This window comes from Astatotilapia calliptera, chromosome 4, assembly GCF_964374335.1.
Source record: "Astatotilapia calliptera chromosome 4, fAstCal68.1, whole genome shotgun sequence".
Taxonomy (NCBI): domain Eukaryota; kingdom Metazoa; phylum Chordata; class Actinopteri; order Cichliformes; family Cichlidae; genus Astatotilapia; species Astatotilapia calliptera.
In genome coordinates, this window is record NC_137425.1 from 30811427 (window position 1) to 30828517 (window position 17091).

The window sequence follows — 17091 nt, forward strand, 5'->3', positions numbered from 1 at the left end:
CTGCTCTGTGATTGCCAAGAAAGTTTGGACAACTTGCACCAGTGCTTCCCATGCTGCTGATTCAGTTAGCTTCAGTTCTCCTTTGAAGTCATTGTTGAGCATCGGTTCACAGATTTCAGGGCCAACAAAAACACCTGGCTTAACATTGGCTTCGCTTTTCTCAGGAACAAACTTGTATCTTAAAGCTGAAATGGATCCTAATTTTCCAATTCTTGGAACATCATAACTAAAAAAACTGAAAAGACGTGCTAATATGGCTTCTACAAGTGATTTAATCAAACAGTGATTTGATCTGTGCCTAAGCACATTGTTTAACACTTGCACACCACCTTCAGTGGACACATCAGGGACACCTCGGGTTCAGTTTTGTAAAAGATACTTTAATCGTATGCACCAGGTACTGGTCCACCAACCTTCTGATTGGCAGACAACCTGCTCTATCACCTGACTCGTAGTCACCCCGAGTTTGTGCAGTGACATTACTCCCATCCAAATACTAACCAGGCCAGACGGTGCTTAGCTTCCAAGATCAAATGAGATCTTGTTATCACAATAATTATGTCACATCAGCACCTGAGTGCTCGTCAGTATCTGCATGGGCAAAGTTTTGGTTTGAGCGAAACCTGTTAGACACTTTATTTCCTACATTATGGCTAATTTCTGTGCACCGATTTGTGCATTTTGTGAACTAATTTATTATAGAAATGTCTTTGGTCATTTATATCAGTGTTGATGACTGAGTACCAGTTTAGTGAGCCAGTATATGAATGAGTATTGCAAGAGAAAAACACATATATTTAAGCATGCCTAATTTGAATTTTGTAGCCTGTTTCTTTTGTTATATTGTGGTCATTTTCATGATGGATTGTATTTATATATCTCCTGTTGTATTTGTTAATGTTTCCTGGGCTCCATAGCAATACATCACAAGTGTTCCTTCCTTTGTGCATGCTAAAAAAAATGATACAGATATTTGTGCAAAGTTTAATGAGTTTACATCTCAGATACTATCTTGTGAAGTTAGACAGAAGGCAAGAAGGTCAGGAAAGATTTCCCATTGTCCTGCCATTTCATTTAGCCTCTTTCATCATTATAAACGGGCCCATCTGTGCACTACACCAGTGGAGTGGGGCAGTTTGTGATGGATCACAACAGTTTGAGTTTTACCAGTAAAGACTCATTATTATTATTATTATTATTATTATTATTATTATTATTATTATTATTATTATTATTATTATTCTGAATCACAATTTGGGAGTGCCCCAAAATCTACATCTTTTAAATCTAGAAAAATAGGATAACTTGTTTGAATATAAAGCATAGATGAAGCATAAAGTAAAGCATAGTAATTGTGAGGTGCAGTAGGAGAAGCCCCATGGCACTTCTAAAAACACCTATCCATGATTGCAGATGAGCTTCACCTGCAAGGACAAAATTGTAGAGAAAATCCTCAGCACGTTTTATGTGGGTAGACTGCACCTGTAAAGTCCTGATTTTGGAATTGTTAAAGAAGTAATGGTGAAATCTTCAGGAGTAATCAGCTATAAAAGTTTCTTCAGTTTCCTGAACATGTGATGAGGAGACCGATCGCAGAAGAGTAAAGAAGGTGCAGGTAAAGACCAGACAAGAGAAATGTCAAGAGCACACGGAGTGGAAGGAGAAAACAAAAGAATAGACAGAAAGAAAGTGTTTTGGAGAACACGACTAGAGAGGAGGTTGGTAGAGATGAGAAAGGAAAAAACACGGGAACAGACTGGGAGATGAAGGAATAGAGTAGATGGAATTAGACAGAGGTGAGCAGGGGGTCATTCACACAGAGAATTAATCATTTTGACAGCCTATCTGTCTCCCTCTCTCTGCCATTTATACACACACATAAATCACATGCTTTCCCTCAGCCACTTAACCAATCCTTGCTGTAGAGTACTAACACACAATAAACTCGAGACTTTCAGTTCAGTAAACCTTCTGAGGTCTTTATACAGTCAAACAGATGACGAATAAAGAGAAACCCTGAGTCAGAGCTTTTGGACGTTTACATTTTTCAAAATAAATGATGAACATGTCATTTATATGCATTACGTTAGTCTTCTGTGCTGTTCCAGAATGTACTGAACTGTGACTTCTCAACCGACCTCACACAAAATTGTCAACTTTGTCTACTGGTATTAAATGATGGTGCATTGCCCCTGTTTGATAAACAGTATATTAGCAAACACAACCTGGTCTATAAAAAAAGGGACACTGTTTTTAAATGATCTTAAACCCAGTTTATCTGCTGTAAGCTTAGATTGGATTTACAGAAATATCTGTCCTGCCCTCTTTAGAGTCAGTGCAGGGTCCAAACTGGCGATTCCAGTGGGCTTGTCACTATGTTTAATGTATGTTTTTAGCATTAATTAATATGTTTAATGGGTATTTAATCCAGCTGCTGATTAAAGATGTGACCCTTGTCTCAAAGGAAAACCTTGACTTGACATAAATGATTTTCCTTCTTATTATGTAGTGCTATTATAGGCTGTCATCTATGTATCCAAGTGCTAAACTTTGCAGTTATACGTTTCTGTCGCAGCTCATTCACTGAGAAACACAATCTGGCCAAGGTGATACTGGACGTTGGCGATGGTCCTCTTTTAGATGTAGAGATGTAGTTAGATTGGCCATTGAATATGTTGGACTTTTATCAGCCTGGAGACTCAAGTTAAGTTGCCATTTCACCACCAACTTTTAACTTTGCTTTCACTCAGTGGTTAGTTTTGCTAATTCATTTGCTTTTGTAGTTTTAGGTGATAAATGGTTTGGTTAATGGTTTTGGTTAAAAAGTGCTTCATCGCTCCATTAATCCTCTACGTTGATATTTATTCAGTGCAAAAATTACTTTACAAATGTCTATATGTGATGAGTTGAGAGTGGAAGACCATTCTCACTATTGTCAGAACACTGTGGTTACAAGACAATAACAGTAACAGACTGAACTATATATAAGAAATAGCTCTAATACATACAAATAGCTCAATTATAAATATCCAGAATCTTACAGAGATGAAACATGACTGTCATTGGCTGACGTGCCACAGCATAGATGTCAAAGGCACCTTGTTGGCTTCAATCTCCTTTACACCCACTTAGATCTCACTTAATACTGAGGACAAAAATAAATCAAAGAACATTTTTGTATGAAGTCCCAGTCCCAGCGTTTTCCTAATAAAGCCTTCCAGTAAAATACTGGCCAAATATATGGCAGTTCAATATAAGCCATGTGCAATATATGGAAATCAGAAAAATGGTGAAGTCAACATTTGCAGGAAAGCGCAGGAGTCACCTAAGCTAGCTATGTGCACCTTTCAAGAAAAAGATTAGCAGAACCTAAGCAGCTCCGAGGTGCTCATGCTGATATTGTGACTGTTTTCCAACTTTGTTGTGAGAACACAGAACATATAATTATAGATTGGATCAACAGTCATGATGTCTACTTCAGGGGAGAAAAAAAATGTGCGGAAAATTTGAGGGAATTCCAGTAAGCTTGCTTGAACAGCACGTTTGCATTTGATATGGTGGACAAATCAGCCAGTGGATCTTTATCCTTCTCCAACACAAATTAGCCTAAGAACTAAAATGTTACACCCTCCACTAAGTTGGACTCAGTACTTGTTATTTATGATCTTCCTTGAGTTTAAACATCTGCTAACATTAAAAAAGTAAATAGGCCAGTTTTCAGTAAGTGGGCTGAAATACCTTTGAGACCAAATGACCCAGAGACCACGAGAGATTCTACTGACCAGTAAACTTTCAACTGAAAGCTCTTGAGGCAGTTAAAGCTTTTCAAGGCCACAGATATTCAGCATGCAGGGTTTTCAGAGCACAGAACGGTAGAAATTGTAAAAAACGAGCAGTATTTGATCATCCTGATTGCAAAGAGAGGGTTATTTTGCAGTAGTACAGTCTTTCAGTATATGTTAAAGACTAATATCCATTTATTTAGAGATGAGGGTAAACTGGATGATGGTGAGGAACTTGTTTGGATGTGAAAAAGCACTGAAAAAGGTATAATCTTCAAAACTAATAAAGCAGATGTTGGTAGTCTCTCCCAGGCTGAAGGTTACATGGGCCATTGCTCCTCTTCTGATAGAAATCAATCAGATTAATGATTCCCTCACGAACCATTTCTATGAGAGCTACATAAAAGCACTGTTTAGATGTCCTGGGTCTTCTAATGAGCAAATAATTATTTCAACATGTATAGAATAAAGCAAGGCTTTATTAAAAACAAACTATTTCAAGGTTTCCAAGCTGCAGAATTAGTCTTTTTGCTTCTGTGTACTCATAAAGAGGCTTAACCACAGAACTCATTCAGTGATCTCCTTCAACTAAAAAATGGTGATGCTTTTATCAAAAGAAAAAACAACAACAACGGCTTCAGTGGTGCTTACAAACATTTAACATTTAATTCAAAAATTATTTGTGAAAGGTGAACACACAAGGCTATAAATATGTAGCATGGAGATCAGGACAGATAAAATGATACAGACATACAGACTAAATGATAAAGACATCCGGCTTTCAAAATCTAGAGCTGAATAGTCAAAGCTTTTCCCGGGAGTCAGTTTGACCCCCTCCGGCAACAATTGCAGCAATGGCAAGTATGTCAATTCTTGTTTTTTCTAATAATGTGTTACATCTTTGTGTTTCAGGTTCAGTTTTAGGGGTCTTATTATTTTTAAAAATAATTTAAACTATTTTGTTAGAGGTCATAAAGGCAAATATATATTTTACTACTAGCGAACAATGGGTACAATAAAACACAATAACCAACACATCCAAATAGTTTTATTATTATAGAGCAAGAAGAGGTTAAAAATGAATTTTGTATTATGTGTTGTTTGAGTGATGCTAAAATAAGGAAGGTATAAAAAATAGAGTGCTCACTATCAAAAAGAGTGAACTGTCTAAATAAATACACAGTTAACTACAGTAACAGTTAACAGAATATGTACACATTATACAATTAAGTTGTTTTTGTGAAAGTTGAACGGTGACAGTCCATCACTCTGCCCAGCCCTGCCTCTTCCTCCACCAGACCTGCAGCTGCTGCAGTCTCTTTTTCCACCGTAAAATTTGCTCTGCTGCATCTGCAGCCCTTCACGTCCTCAGCTCTGCTTCTCAGGCCTGACTTGGCCGGTGTGCTTCACGAGTTACTCTTCAGTTGCTCGGATTAGTTTAGCACAGTCTGGTTCAGCTATGGGAATGAAACCCAGCTCAGTATTCCATCTCTGACCCATTCAGCCCTGTAATAATTATTCATATATCAGTCAGCTAGCTTTGGCTTATCAAATAGCAAACTTTATATCAAAATGTGCATAAATAATATGTGTTGCTGGGCAGCCAGGCCTGCCACAACTGTTGCATGCAAAATTTCCAATGGTGGTCATAACGACTCCTCTGGCAGTTCAAAGAATAAATTATGAATTGAAAAAAAAAAAAATTCAATAAATAAATGTTTTTTATTTCCATCTCATATAAACAAAAATTCAAGATTTATTAATATAACTTACTTTGAGAAAAGTTATAAAATAAGTGAAGATGCAGTTTATATATAATTGTTGCATAGCATCGAGCCCATTAAAAAAGTCTGATTAATAATTGTTCAAATAAATGAAAGTCTTTTTCTAGAGACATTTAAACAGCACTTTTGACTTTTTAGCCAAATCTCAACTTTGTTTCAGTGTTTGTAGTCACTGAGTTTTGAAGTGGAACAATTTCTAAAATTAGAGATTAGATGAAACTTTATTAATCCCTCGGGTGGGTTTCCTCCAGGAAATTCAGTGTATTTTCAATAAGCATGTGAAAACACAAATGGAATTTTTTATGGAATTCAGTGAACGAGCAAATCTAAAAACAATCAATGAACTGAATTGAAATAACTACCATGGCTCATAAAATTAAATCTAATTAAATGTATGCACAAACTTCTGAAACAATATAAGAACTTCCTCATCTGTAGATTTAGATTTTGAGGTCAGTTTTAACCACAATATTGACGTAAACTGAGTTACATAACTGTACTAAATTGATGGTTAACATTTTAATTTTGTAAAGTGGTGTAATACAAAGAAACACCTAAATCCAGTACTTCCATACTGGATTTTAAAAATGGTATAGTCATCGTTTGTTAAATGCTACGCTAGATTTGGAAGATAAAAAACACTTTGATGTTTTTACATCCACCACAGAAATTTTCATATGTAGACTGAAGAGTGCTTAATCTAAAAGCTGAACTTCTGATCTCAGATTTGAAACTGGCAAAGTTTAGAACTTTTATAACTGGATTTTCTTTTTAATCCAATATACCTTGCATAGCTGCACATTCTGCCTCCAGTTTCTAGACTCAAAATAGATGACTTGCCAAAAAAAAAATCGTGCTTTCATTTCTAGTACTGTGACTCACTGACTTTTAGGCTCACTGTAAACAATCACGCTATATAAATCTTTAAATGAGGAAGGGAAATTAACTTTGAAAATGTTTTTGTTGGAATTAGAGTACATCAAAGTTAACGGCTAATCACATTTCAGAGTTCACATTACAATAGACGAGATCAGGCTGCTGCAGATGAAGCAGTAAACATCTTTTCGAAGAAGTGTGGATTAGCCTGGTAAGAGATGCTCAGCCCTGCAGTGTTGTGGCTCTTTATCATATGCGCGTAGCAGAGATCCCTAAGGGAGAAAGTGGTTGGAAAATCACAGGCCTCTAGCAGCATAATGCTGTGAAAGAGCAAGGAAAGCAGAGCTTTCTACTTAGCGTTCTACAGCGTGATAATTAAGCCCATCGTGTCAACAGAGGGATAGCCAGAGAGCTTGTCTCTAATAGATACTGGCAGAGCAGAGGACTTAAATTAAAACCTCAGCCCTCACTATGTGCTTATTGGGTTACATGCATTATGTAGTGGCCTATTAGAGTCCAGGCCCAGGTGGGACCGATCACATTTTCCTCTTTTAAATATTAGCATTTCATTTCCCTTAGTGTTGCTCCGAGGAACTGAAGCTCTTCCTAACCCATTTCTTTATCTGCCCAAAAGTGTTTCACTGTCTCTCAAACTCTCCCTCCAACCCATTTTTCTCTGTCAATCATTGGTTTGGCTAATCAGTGCCCAACTCTGTCCATTTCCTTTTCCATCACAGTTTTCCTTTCTTTGTGTTAGTCCTGGTAATTCTAGCTTCCTTTGTCATTCTCTTGTTGGTTCTGTAATTGTTTGACTGAATGATTCCTAATTTTTCATCATCTCGTAATTATTTTTGAGGGGTTATGATGTATGTGGCTAATGGTATGCAACTTGCTCCCTCTTATAGAATTTCTTTTCACTAAAATGATAATCTGTGAATTTCTTATTTGTATTAAAGGAAACTTCAGGCCTTTTCAGATGCAAAATGGTATTCATGAAAAGTTTCAGTCTGGTTTTAAACCTCGCCACAGCACAGAGACAGCCTTACTTAGAGTTTTTAATGATCTTCTTTTAACTGTTGACTCTGGCTATTCCGTGGTTTTAGTTTTACTTGACTTGACTGTTGCTTTTGACACAGTTAACCACAACATTCTTTTATCAAGATTGGAACATGTTGTTGGTCTCAAAGGTACGGTTTTAACTTGGTTGAAATCCAACCTCTCAGAGAGGTCGTTCTCTGTTGCTATGGGGCAACACTACTCAGCTTCTGCCCCTATTTATTGTGGTGTGCTTCAAGGGTCCGTGCTCGGTCCTTCTCTTTTCTCTTTGTACATGTTGCCGTTGGGATTAATTTTGAGAAAATACAACATCTCTTTTCACTGTTATGCCGATGATATCCAGATTTATTCACCTCTGAAATCTGATGTGTCTGCTTCTTTGCAACCTCTGTTCAACTGTTTGCATGAAGTTACAATTTGGTTATCACATAATTTTCTTACATTGAACGAGAATAAGACCGAAATCATGGTCTTTGGTAGTCACACTCCGCTAGACCAGTTAGCTGATGCCCTAGGCCCTCTCGCTAGCCATCTCTCGCTCACTGTAAGGAACCTTGGAGTGTTCCTGGATGGCTCTTTTAAACTTGAGAGACAAGTCTCCACTGTGGTAAAAAACAGCTTTTGCCAGTTGCGTCAGATATCTAAAGCAAAGCCGTTCCTTCCTTTAAAGCAGCGGTCCCCAACCCCCGGGCCTCGGACCGGTCCGTGATTCATTTGGTACCAGGCAGCGAGAGTTGAGGCTCAGGTGTGAGATGTATGGTTTTCAGGGTTTTTATTGGTTTTCAGCGTTATTTTGTTATCGTTTTTATCTTTAACTCGGTTTTCCTGGGTCTTTTCACGTGTGTTATGAATAAATCTTTTTTTTTTTCGGTACCGGTACTAGTTTTATTTTGTTGTATTTTTCCGCAACACCTTAAAGGCCGGTCCGTGAAAATATTGTCGGGCATAAACCGGTCCGTGGCGCAAAAAAGGTTGGGGACCGCTGCTTTAAAGGACCTTGAAAAGCTTATCCACGCATTTATCACATCCAGATTGGACTACTGTAACTCCCTCTACTCGGGCCTCCAACACTCTTCTCTTTACCGGCTTCAGTTAATTCAAAATGCAGCTGCGTGTCTTTTAACAGGTACGAGAATCTATGAACACATAGCCCCAATTTTAGCCATACTATATTGGCTCCCTGTTAAATATCGCATGGATTTTAAAATTCTTTTGTTCACTTTTAAAATTCTGAATAATTTAGCGCCCAGCTATCTCTCTGAACTACTCCACTTATACAATCCCGAACAGAGCACTTAGATCATCCAATCACATGCTCCTAGCACAACCTAGGTCTCGAATGAAGTCGAGAGGAGTGCAGGCCTTTGCAACCGTGGCACCCAGACTCTGGAATAACCTCCCTGTTCATGTCCGTACTGCAGAGTCTATCCAGTCTTTTAAATCACGTCTTAAAACTTATCTTTTTACTTTGGCCTTTGATTCTAACTAGTTGGCTGTTCTAGCTTATTGTGTTGTTATCTATTGTTTGTTGTCCTGTTTTATTGTTCGTTTTAATTGTCTCATGTTTTTACTGACTGTGAAGCACTATGGTCAATACTGTTGTTTTAATATGTGCTATATAAATACATTTTGATTTGATTTATACTCTCCCCAGTTCTCCACTGCAGCTTTCCATTCTTTCTCTTCTTGTACCGGGCTTATTTCCCACCAACTAGCCTAGTCATACTTGGTTAGTTGGTCCCTCAAACAGGCACAAAATGCTGTGGAACTAGAGAGAGGAGACGCCTTAACGCCCACTCACATTCTGGGCCATCTGACCTCAGGAAATCACAGTAGGGTGGGGCCAGGTTTCACAGTGAGCTCACCCGAAACCCTGACTGATTGTGACCCACACCCAATTTCACACCTTGGCTCAGGCAATTAGAGGATCATCAGGGGGTCCTTTTGTCCCTCTTTGGGGAGATATTCCCACTAGGTTTAAATCTGGGACTCCCCACCATTTGACCTTAGAACTGAAGAAGCTTCTCGGATGAGAGGTGAAACGTCTTCAAGTAACTTAAAGAAGTCCAGACGCTTTTCTTTGCAAGATCAGGGTCCAACTTTATATATCTGTTTAATTCAACCAAAGTTCTGATGTTTCACATGAATACCACTTCACTCAGAACATTTACCGATAATGAACCAAAAACTTTTAATTTTTTTCCTTTTCATCTCATTGTTAGTGGGGATTGAGCGTGCTCCGAGGTCCTCATTAAATTTCCTGTCCAGTGCCTTAACCATTCGACCATCGCATCTCTCTTTTTTCTGTTTCAGCTTACCAAACCATCTCCATTCTCTTCTCTTCGTTCCATTAGTTTTATTTCCAAAAATGCTCCCCCTTTCCACTCATATTTCCATTTCCTACAAGTTCTCCTTTAAAATCTCTGTGTCACTTCATGTTATTTTTATCTTTAACCCCAACGCTTCTCCCTGTATATACATTTGATGCAATCGTATGCTTGATGGAAACCACAAAAAGGCTTTGAAGATTTTCCTCATGCTGTTTTGATTTTCTAAGACCACACATCAAACAGCGGTAACCTGTTTGTGCAGAATTACTTGAAGTATGTTTGATTGGTTTTCATCAATCCAGTATAAGGAACTCCTATATGCATTTGGCAAGTCCCAGTTGCTGTGCAACAACACTATCGTCTAATGCAGATTTGTTAGAAGATGTGGAAGTGACTTGAGATCTTAGCTTGTCTGTCTGTACACACAGCCTCTCTGCTGTAACATCAGAGCACTCTGTGTCTTAAGGATTTTTCACCAACATACAAAGACAGAAAAAGTTGGTGAAGTCTGAAAGTTTCTGCATTTTTGGTTGATAACTTGGTCTTATCTTGATACTTTGAACCATCCATGTTCTACCACTTGTATAGGTCACAGCAACATAGTCAAAGCAGAGATGGTTAGATCGCACTCCTCTATCCTTTCTTGGGGATATGAAGGTGTTCCCAAGCCAGCCAAACAGATGTAATGTCTCTAGTGTGTTCTTGATCTGTCTGGGGGTCAGGCATGCCCTTTTTAGTTTGGATTCACCCACGAGGAATTACAGATATCGGAACCACTTTAATAGGCTCCTTTCATGGAAGACCATTTGCTCTACTCTGAGCTTTTCCCGAATCACTAAGCTCCTCACACTATCTATAAGGCTAAGCCCAGACACCGTTTGGAGAAAGCTCATTTCTGCCCCTTGTATCTTTGATCTTTGGGTTGCTACTCACCTTTACGCTCAGTTCTCTCTTTGCCTCAGTAGAGAGGTACAGTTTCCACCTCACTGCAGATGCTGCAGACTACTTGAAGGAGCATTTCCCACTTACTACAAGGTGTTTAGACAGATTAGACAAAGGGTAAAGTTATTTAGCAAGAATATAGCACTGTGGTTAGGGGGAGGAAAAGGTACTGTACACCAAAACTGAATCTCAAATTGGTTTGTTGTAAATTTGCAGCACACTATGCATGCTAAGCATAGCTAAAAAAAACATGCTAAAAAATCACCTGCCAGTAATTTTATTGTTACAGATCCACTATCCACTTTACTGCTGCTCTCTTTCCCCTCAGTAACTAGTTTGCTGCAGCCATAGCTATGCACTTTGTGACTGACAGTGACACTGTCACACTCCTGGAATAAACAAGGAATTAAAAGCTTTATGAAGACATTGTACAAAATAATGTCTGGGCAGCAGTCCAAGACCTGGAGCTTTGGAAAGGTTAATGCCACAGGACCAGAATCACACATGTAAACCAACAACAAAATGGTTGGAAAATCATTTTCAGCCTAGCTGTAGCATGACCTGATGAGGGTGGTTCAATTAAGACAACATGCTGGTGAACTGTGAAAATGTTTGGGCCAGTAGCCAACAGTCTGCTGATGTAACTCACACACCTTCTTATAAACAGGCCATTCTTCGACGTAGCTCGCTGAATTCAAATTGGAGATTTAAGATTAGACTATGCAAATTTTCCAGCACAATACTGGTACATGTGTAAATGAAAATGCATTTATCTTTATGCTTCCTGAACCTGTCGAGTGACGTAGAAGAGTGAAAATCATCCATTTTTAGATTCTAAATCCCTTCCGTGCTTTTCTTCAAGGATTAATGCTGTGAATAGATTCCAGGCTGGTGAGTAATTGTTTAATTTTATACTACCCCAGCAGTGGTGTGTCACAATTAAACTAAAGCTGAGTGCTTTCTCCTCATTTATTATATACAAACAGCGGTAATGAATATGTGATTGCTGCAGTGTCATATAATATGTATGATAAATATGGTTGGGAGTCGGGTAAAGAGCATTAATACTTTACGTGTTGCCAGGGGTGTTGTGAGGAGCTGACAACATACAGCTCTGGGGCTGTTTTAGCAACACGAAAAGCTGTTTTAATCCACACAAACATATTCGCTGTATTCTTCATACACAGAGGAAGGGATAAGGGCACCTAGCACGCACAAAATATAAAGGTTTGGTGACTGAGGCACTGTTAACCAGACAGAAAAAATATGCATCTCTGGACATTGGACACTTTTTGTAAAAGAATGATTTGAGGCTGAAGTGGCAGAAAGCAAGAAGAAAGTTTGGTTTGGAAGATTTTCTTCTCTGGTTTCAACAAAACTACAGAAATATTAACAAACATGTACAGAAATGTACCACAAGCACAAAGAAAATTACACACCAGTTTCATATTGTTAGTTGCATATTAATATTAATTTATTGTTGTTAGTGTCATTGACTGTGTATCCCATTTAATTTAACAGTTTTTTAATTTTATTTAAATGTTATAATTCATTATTTAAATGACTTACTTTGTAGGCTTTTAGTGATTTTAGTTTGCCTTGTTTTCTATTAATTGCTCCACCTACTCTTGTAGTGATTTCTTGTGCTGCATTACAGGAGCCTTTGTGCCATAACTGTAGCAGGAGCTGCTACTTGCTAATCTGCCTTTGTAGATTAAGTCAATTTCTTTTAAATATACAAGACAGGATTTACTTTTTAATCATAATAGCCAATGGCGTCTTTAGGGTATCTGACTACTTCATCACTTCATCACATTCTCACAGCAGTAGTTGTTGTAGTTTCGTTACGTTTTTGGGGTTTGAGAAGTGGCTTAGTTTGTGTCTCCAGGTTAATTATAGATGACTTTTGACTAGGTGATTAGGTTATTTATTCTTTTTGTCCCCTTTCTGTGTTTTGTCCCTTAGCGTCTCCTTTGTGAAGTCAGTCATGTCTCCATGTTTGTTTAAACAGTCTTAGTCTCCGTCTTGGTTTTAGTTATGTTTCCTGTACGTTTTACTAAGAGATAAGTCTGTTGTCTCATGTGGTTTTTGTTCAGTTTAACTTGTCTCGTTAATTCTGATTTGCTCCCGCGGTGTTTTCCACTTGTTTTCCATCTTCCCACATTACCTGCTATGTATTTATTTTGTGTCCCCTTGTCCTCTTTCAAGTCGTTTTTCATGCTCTTTCCTTCTGTGCCCCTTGTGTTTTGTGTTTCTTCTGTAGTCTCTGAGCTTTTATATTTTAGATATATATATTATAGTAAAGTAACCTTTTGAGTGACCATCTGTCACTTGGATCCACTCCCTGCCTGCCAAACTGTGATAAAAGGCCTGGTATAGTAATGAGCAGCAGACCCCTGCTGGTGGTTATGATCAGTTGTGTTGTTGACATTTCAAGACTTATTATTACTTTGTGAAAAAAACCCAAACCTCAATCGCTGTCCTGATATCTGCTAACAACAAATAAGTTGCAAGTAGAAGGGGGTGGCTGTTTTCCAGGGTTAGCTTGACCCTTAAATGACAGGTGGTGGGGGATTACGCACTGGGGTCAATGGGATTATCCATGTTAAAAATACATAAGTGGTTTATTAACAGTTTCACTGAAAGAGTTAAGAGGTGGCATATGTTATACTCATGAAAGTAATAATAAAAGCAACACCCACATTAAAACTCCATAATGTTTTGCAGTTTATTGCCAGTGCTGTCATTATAATTTTAAGTAGTGCTGATTTTTGTGTTGTAAAAAAGTAGCAAATCATGTTGCAGGTTGTTGCATTGTCTTGCTTTTACAACATTTGACACTTTTCTAACATTACGACCGAAAAATCACGAGTGGATATAAACACAATAGAATTAAATCAACCCCAAAATATGGGTCATACCTGAACAATAAATATTACCACAAATAGTGAGTGCTGCCAATCTGTTTGCTTTCATAACAGATTAGTTTGAGACTGGGCAAATGCCAAGCCCATCACTGATGGAGCAGGAGGAGGATGCAGGTAACACTGGTACTTATTACTGCCATAATGTATTTTTACAGCAGTCTTAATGTATTTTAGAAATGACTGTGTTTGATACAGTCGTGGATTTATGCATTCATTAATACAAGGTTCCATAATAATAATGTGTGTAATGCATTTTGTAATGTCATCCCTTTGCTGATTTTCTCAGCTTCTGTCAAGTTACACACAAAAACATGTGTCAAACAGATTAAACCAGAGATTTCAGGAAAGAGCCTGACAGACTTTTATGATATTCATTAACAAGCCATAAAAACTAGCACCTCTACTGTACTGTGTCTGTACAAAAAATCCTACCTACCACCTCATTACAATTCAGAGCACTGACTGGATCCTAGTAGCTCAAATGCAATTCAAGATTTGTTAATAACAAACCATGTATATCCATTAGCTTTGTGAATGGTGCCATTTAGGGCTTAAGACTCGTTATGTTGATCTACTTATTATTTTTCAGTCAGTTTCTACTCTGTTGTGTGCTCCCATCTAACAAAAATGTACTGGTGAAATGACAGCTATCATCTTATTATCTAATTATCCCCCTCTGACTGTTTCACTGTAGATGGGAGGCACCATGTACAACACTGGGAAGCATGTGTCCCTGCGGCCAGACAAAGCCCACCTGGTGAACATCTCTGGGGGCCCACTGGGATACAGCTACCGTCTGGAAGAGGTCCGTGTCCACTTTGGGAGTGAAGACTCTCAAGGTTCAGAGCACCTTCTTAATGGACAGGGCTTTCCTGGAGAGGTAAGAGACAAGACATGCAACCATGGTAAAGAAAAGAGAAAAATTACACTGCTTTAAGGTTTTAAAATTAGGTCAATACAACCTGAATTTTAGGCCAATACAGCCTGATTTTACACTGTGTTACTGTTTATTTAAACAAGATAAAAAGAAAAATATGTATTGAAGGACAAACAAGGCACACCACAGGATCTGATAGTTTGTAGAACCACTTTAGGGAACAATAAGTCGAAGTAATCATTGCGGAGGAATTTTGGCCCATTCCTTCTCACAACACTTCAGTTCTTCAAGGTTTGTGGTCATTTGTTTATACATAGCTCTCCTAAGATCCCACCACAATATTGCAGTATTGACTTTGCCTAGGGCATTGTAACACTATGATTCTTGTCTTTTTCAGTCATTTTCTTGTAGATTTGCTTATGTGCTTGGAATCATTATATGATGTAATTTTGGAAAAAGTTTACCTGTCGGACATAAGACCTCACATTAACTCTGGAGGTGTTCATGGTTTGATTGAACTTGCTGGAATGTCCACTTCTGGGAAGATTGGCAACTCTCTCGATTGTTCCATGTGAATAATCTTTTTCCCTGTATTTGTTTGGAAATGTTCCGCTAACGATTCCCAGACTGATGGGCAACACCTTTTTAGGATCATTGCTGATGTCTCATTGTTAGCATAAGTGATGGTTGTTACAAAGTAACTCATTACTGTTACTACAGTTTCCTTTAACTCTTGGACAGTAATGTGTTACATTACTGTCCAAGAGTAAGTAAATGGCCTGTGAATGGTAAATGGCCTGTATTTGTATAGCGCTTTACTAGTCCCTAAGGACCCCAAAGCGCTTTACATATCCAGTCATCCACCCATTCACACACACACATTCACACACTGGTGATGGCAAGCTACATTGTAGCCACAGCCACCCTGGGGCGCACTGGCAAAGGCGAGGCTGCCGGACACTGGCACCACCGGGCCCTCTGACCACCACCAGTAGGCAATGGGTGAAGTGTCTTGCCCAAGGACACAACGACTGAGACTGTCAGAGCCGGGGCTCGAACCGGCAACCTTCTGATTACAAGGCGAACTGCCAACTCTTGAGCCACGATCGCCCCTAGTAATCATATTACAGTTACTAATTTGAAAAAAATACATTACTTACTTTTGTTGCCCAAGTTCAAAATCCACTTCATATCCACACTTGTGCAACAATATCTTGAACAGATTCCTTGGAGCCCAAAATGGCTGAGTTTGATGGAGGGAGATATGCACATTACTCTTTATAATTTATTGCTTGAAAGGACAAGATGTAAACTGTGCCCTGGTCAGAAGCAACTCCCCACTGCTGCAAACACGACTTCCGATCTCTCCAAGCACTTACACTAACACTAAGCTGGTATCAAAGAGTCCCACAGCAGGAGCGAGAGTGACACTCAGACGGTGTATGGTGACCCCAAGCAAGCAACCAAAGCTTGTTTTCAGCAGGTAACCAAAGCAGAGATGAACAGGCCGGTGGCATCATACATAGTGGAGGAAATATTTTATGATGGGATGGCCATCTTTCAGAAAGCTATTTAGCAAATGACCAAAAACAGGAAAAAGACCAGTCTCAGACAGGAAAAGTTTCTCCAGATGTATCGACTAGCAATGGAAACCGAGTTAAAGAAAACATTTCAGAGCTCTGCATGTTTGTCTACGACTGTTGACATTTGGACTTGCCACAATAAAAGCTTCCTGTGACTGGATTAACACGAATAACTTTCACTATGACAAAGCTGCAACTGTCTGCAAGCAACTGAAAGAACGACACACATACGATGTTATAGCTAGTGAAATTGAACTGATTCATTCAGTTTATGGATTGTCACGCAAAGACACGGCAACTGTCACTGACAATGGAACAAATTTTTTTGAAGGCTTTCAAGATGTATGAGCCCACAGCATCAGGTTCTGATGAAGAGGATGAAGAACAAGCTGTGACATTCACAGATGTTGGAAACGTGCGCTCCACTGACACTGACCAAGGACATTTTTCTCTCCCCCTTTACCTGAGATACACACTAAACTTAATTTCAAGTAATGATGTTGACAAATGGCTTACAGCAAACACATATCAGAGTCCATATCAGTGTACAGAAGTGCAACAGGAAAATACTCTGGCCTTTGGACTGGATAAAAACTCACTGTGCCGACAACAACGAGATGGAAATCAGATGTCATGATGCCCCATCCTACGTTACAGACATTCCCATGCAAGCTTTGAACAATCTCTGTAGCTGACTAGCCGTTGACTCCATCAATGTGTATTGGTTCCTTTACTAAAGAAGTGGTTCCTTTACTAAAGAAGTGGACATTGCCAAACATCAGCACTCTGAGAAGATGCAGCAGCAGATCTCAGAGAATGACTCGGCCTCTGTGTGGAAAGGTTTTAGGAATATTACAAACTACAAGCCTAAAACCCCCCACTCCACTGATGACTTGCTCTTAGCCAACACCCTTAACAACTTCTACTGCCGTTT

General features: G+C 38.8%; 1 protein-coding gene across 2 annotated transcripts in view; it reads left to right on the forward strand.

Moving 5' to 3' along the window:
- Positions 1-17091, forward strand: part of LOC113021370 (carbonic anhydrase-related protein 10-like) — a 154077-nt gene that overhangs the window by 104127 nt on the left and 32859 nt on the right. For both annotated transcript variants that reach the window (XM_080300469.1, XM_026166008.2), the window contains exon 4: positions 14392-14577. In XM_080300469.1, coding sequence (XP_080156595.1) covers positions 14392-14577 — 186 coding nt within the window. The remainder of the gene's footprint in view (positions 1-14391; positions 14578-17091) is intronic.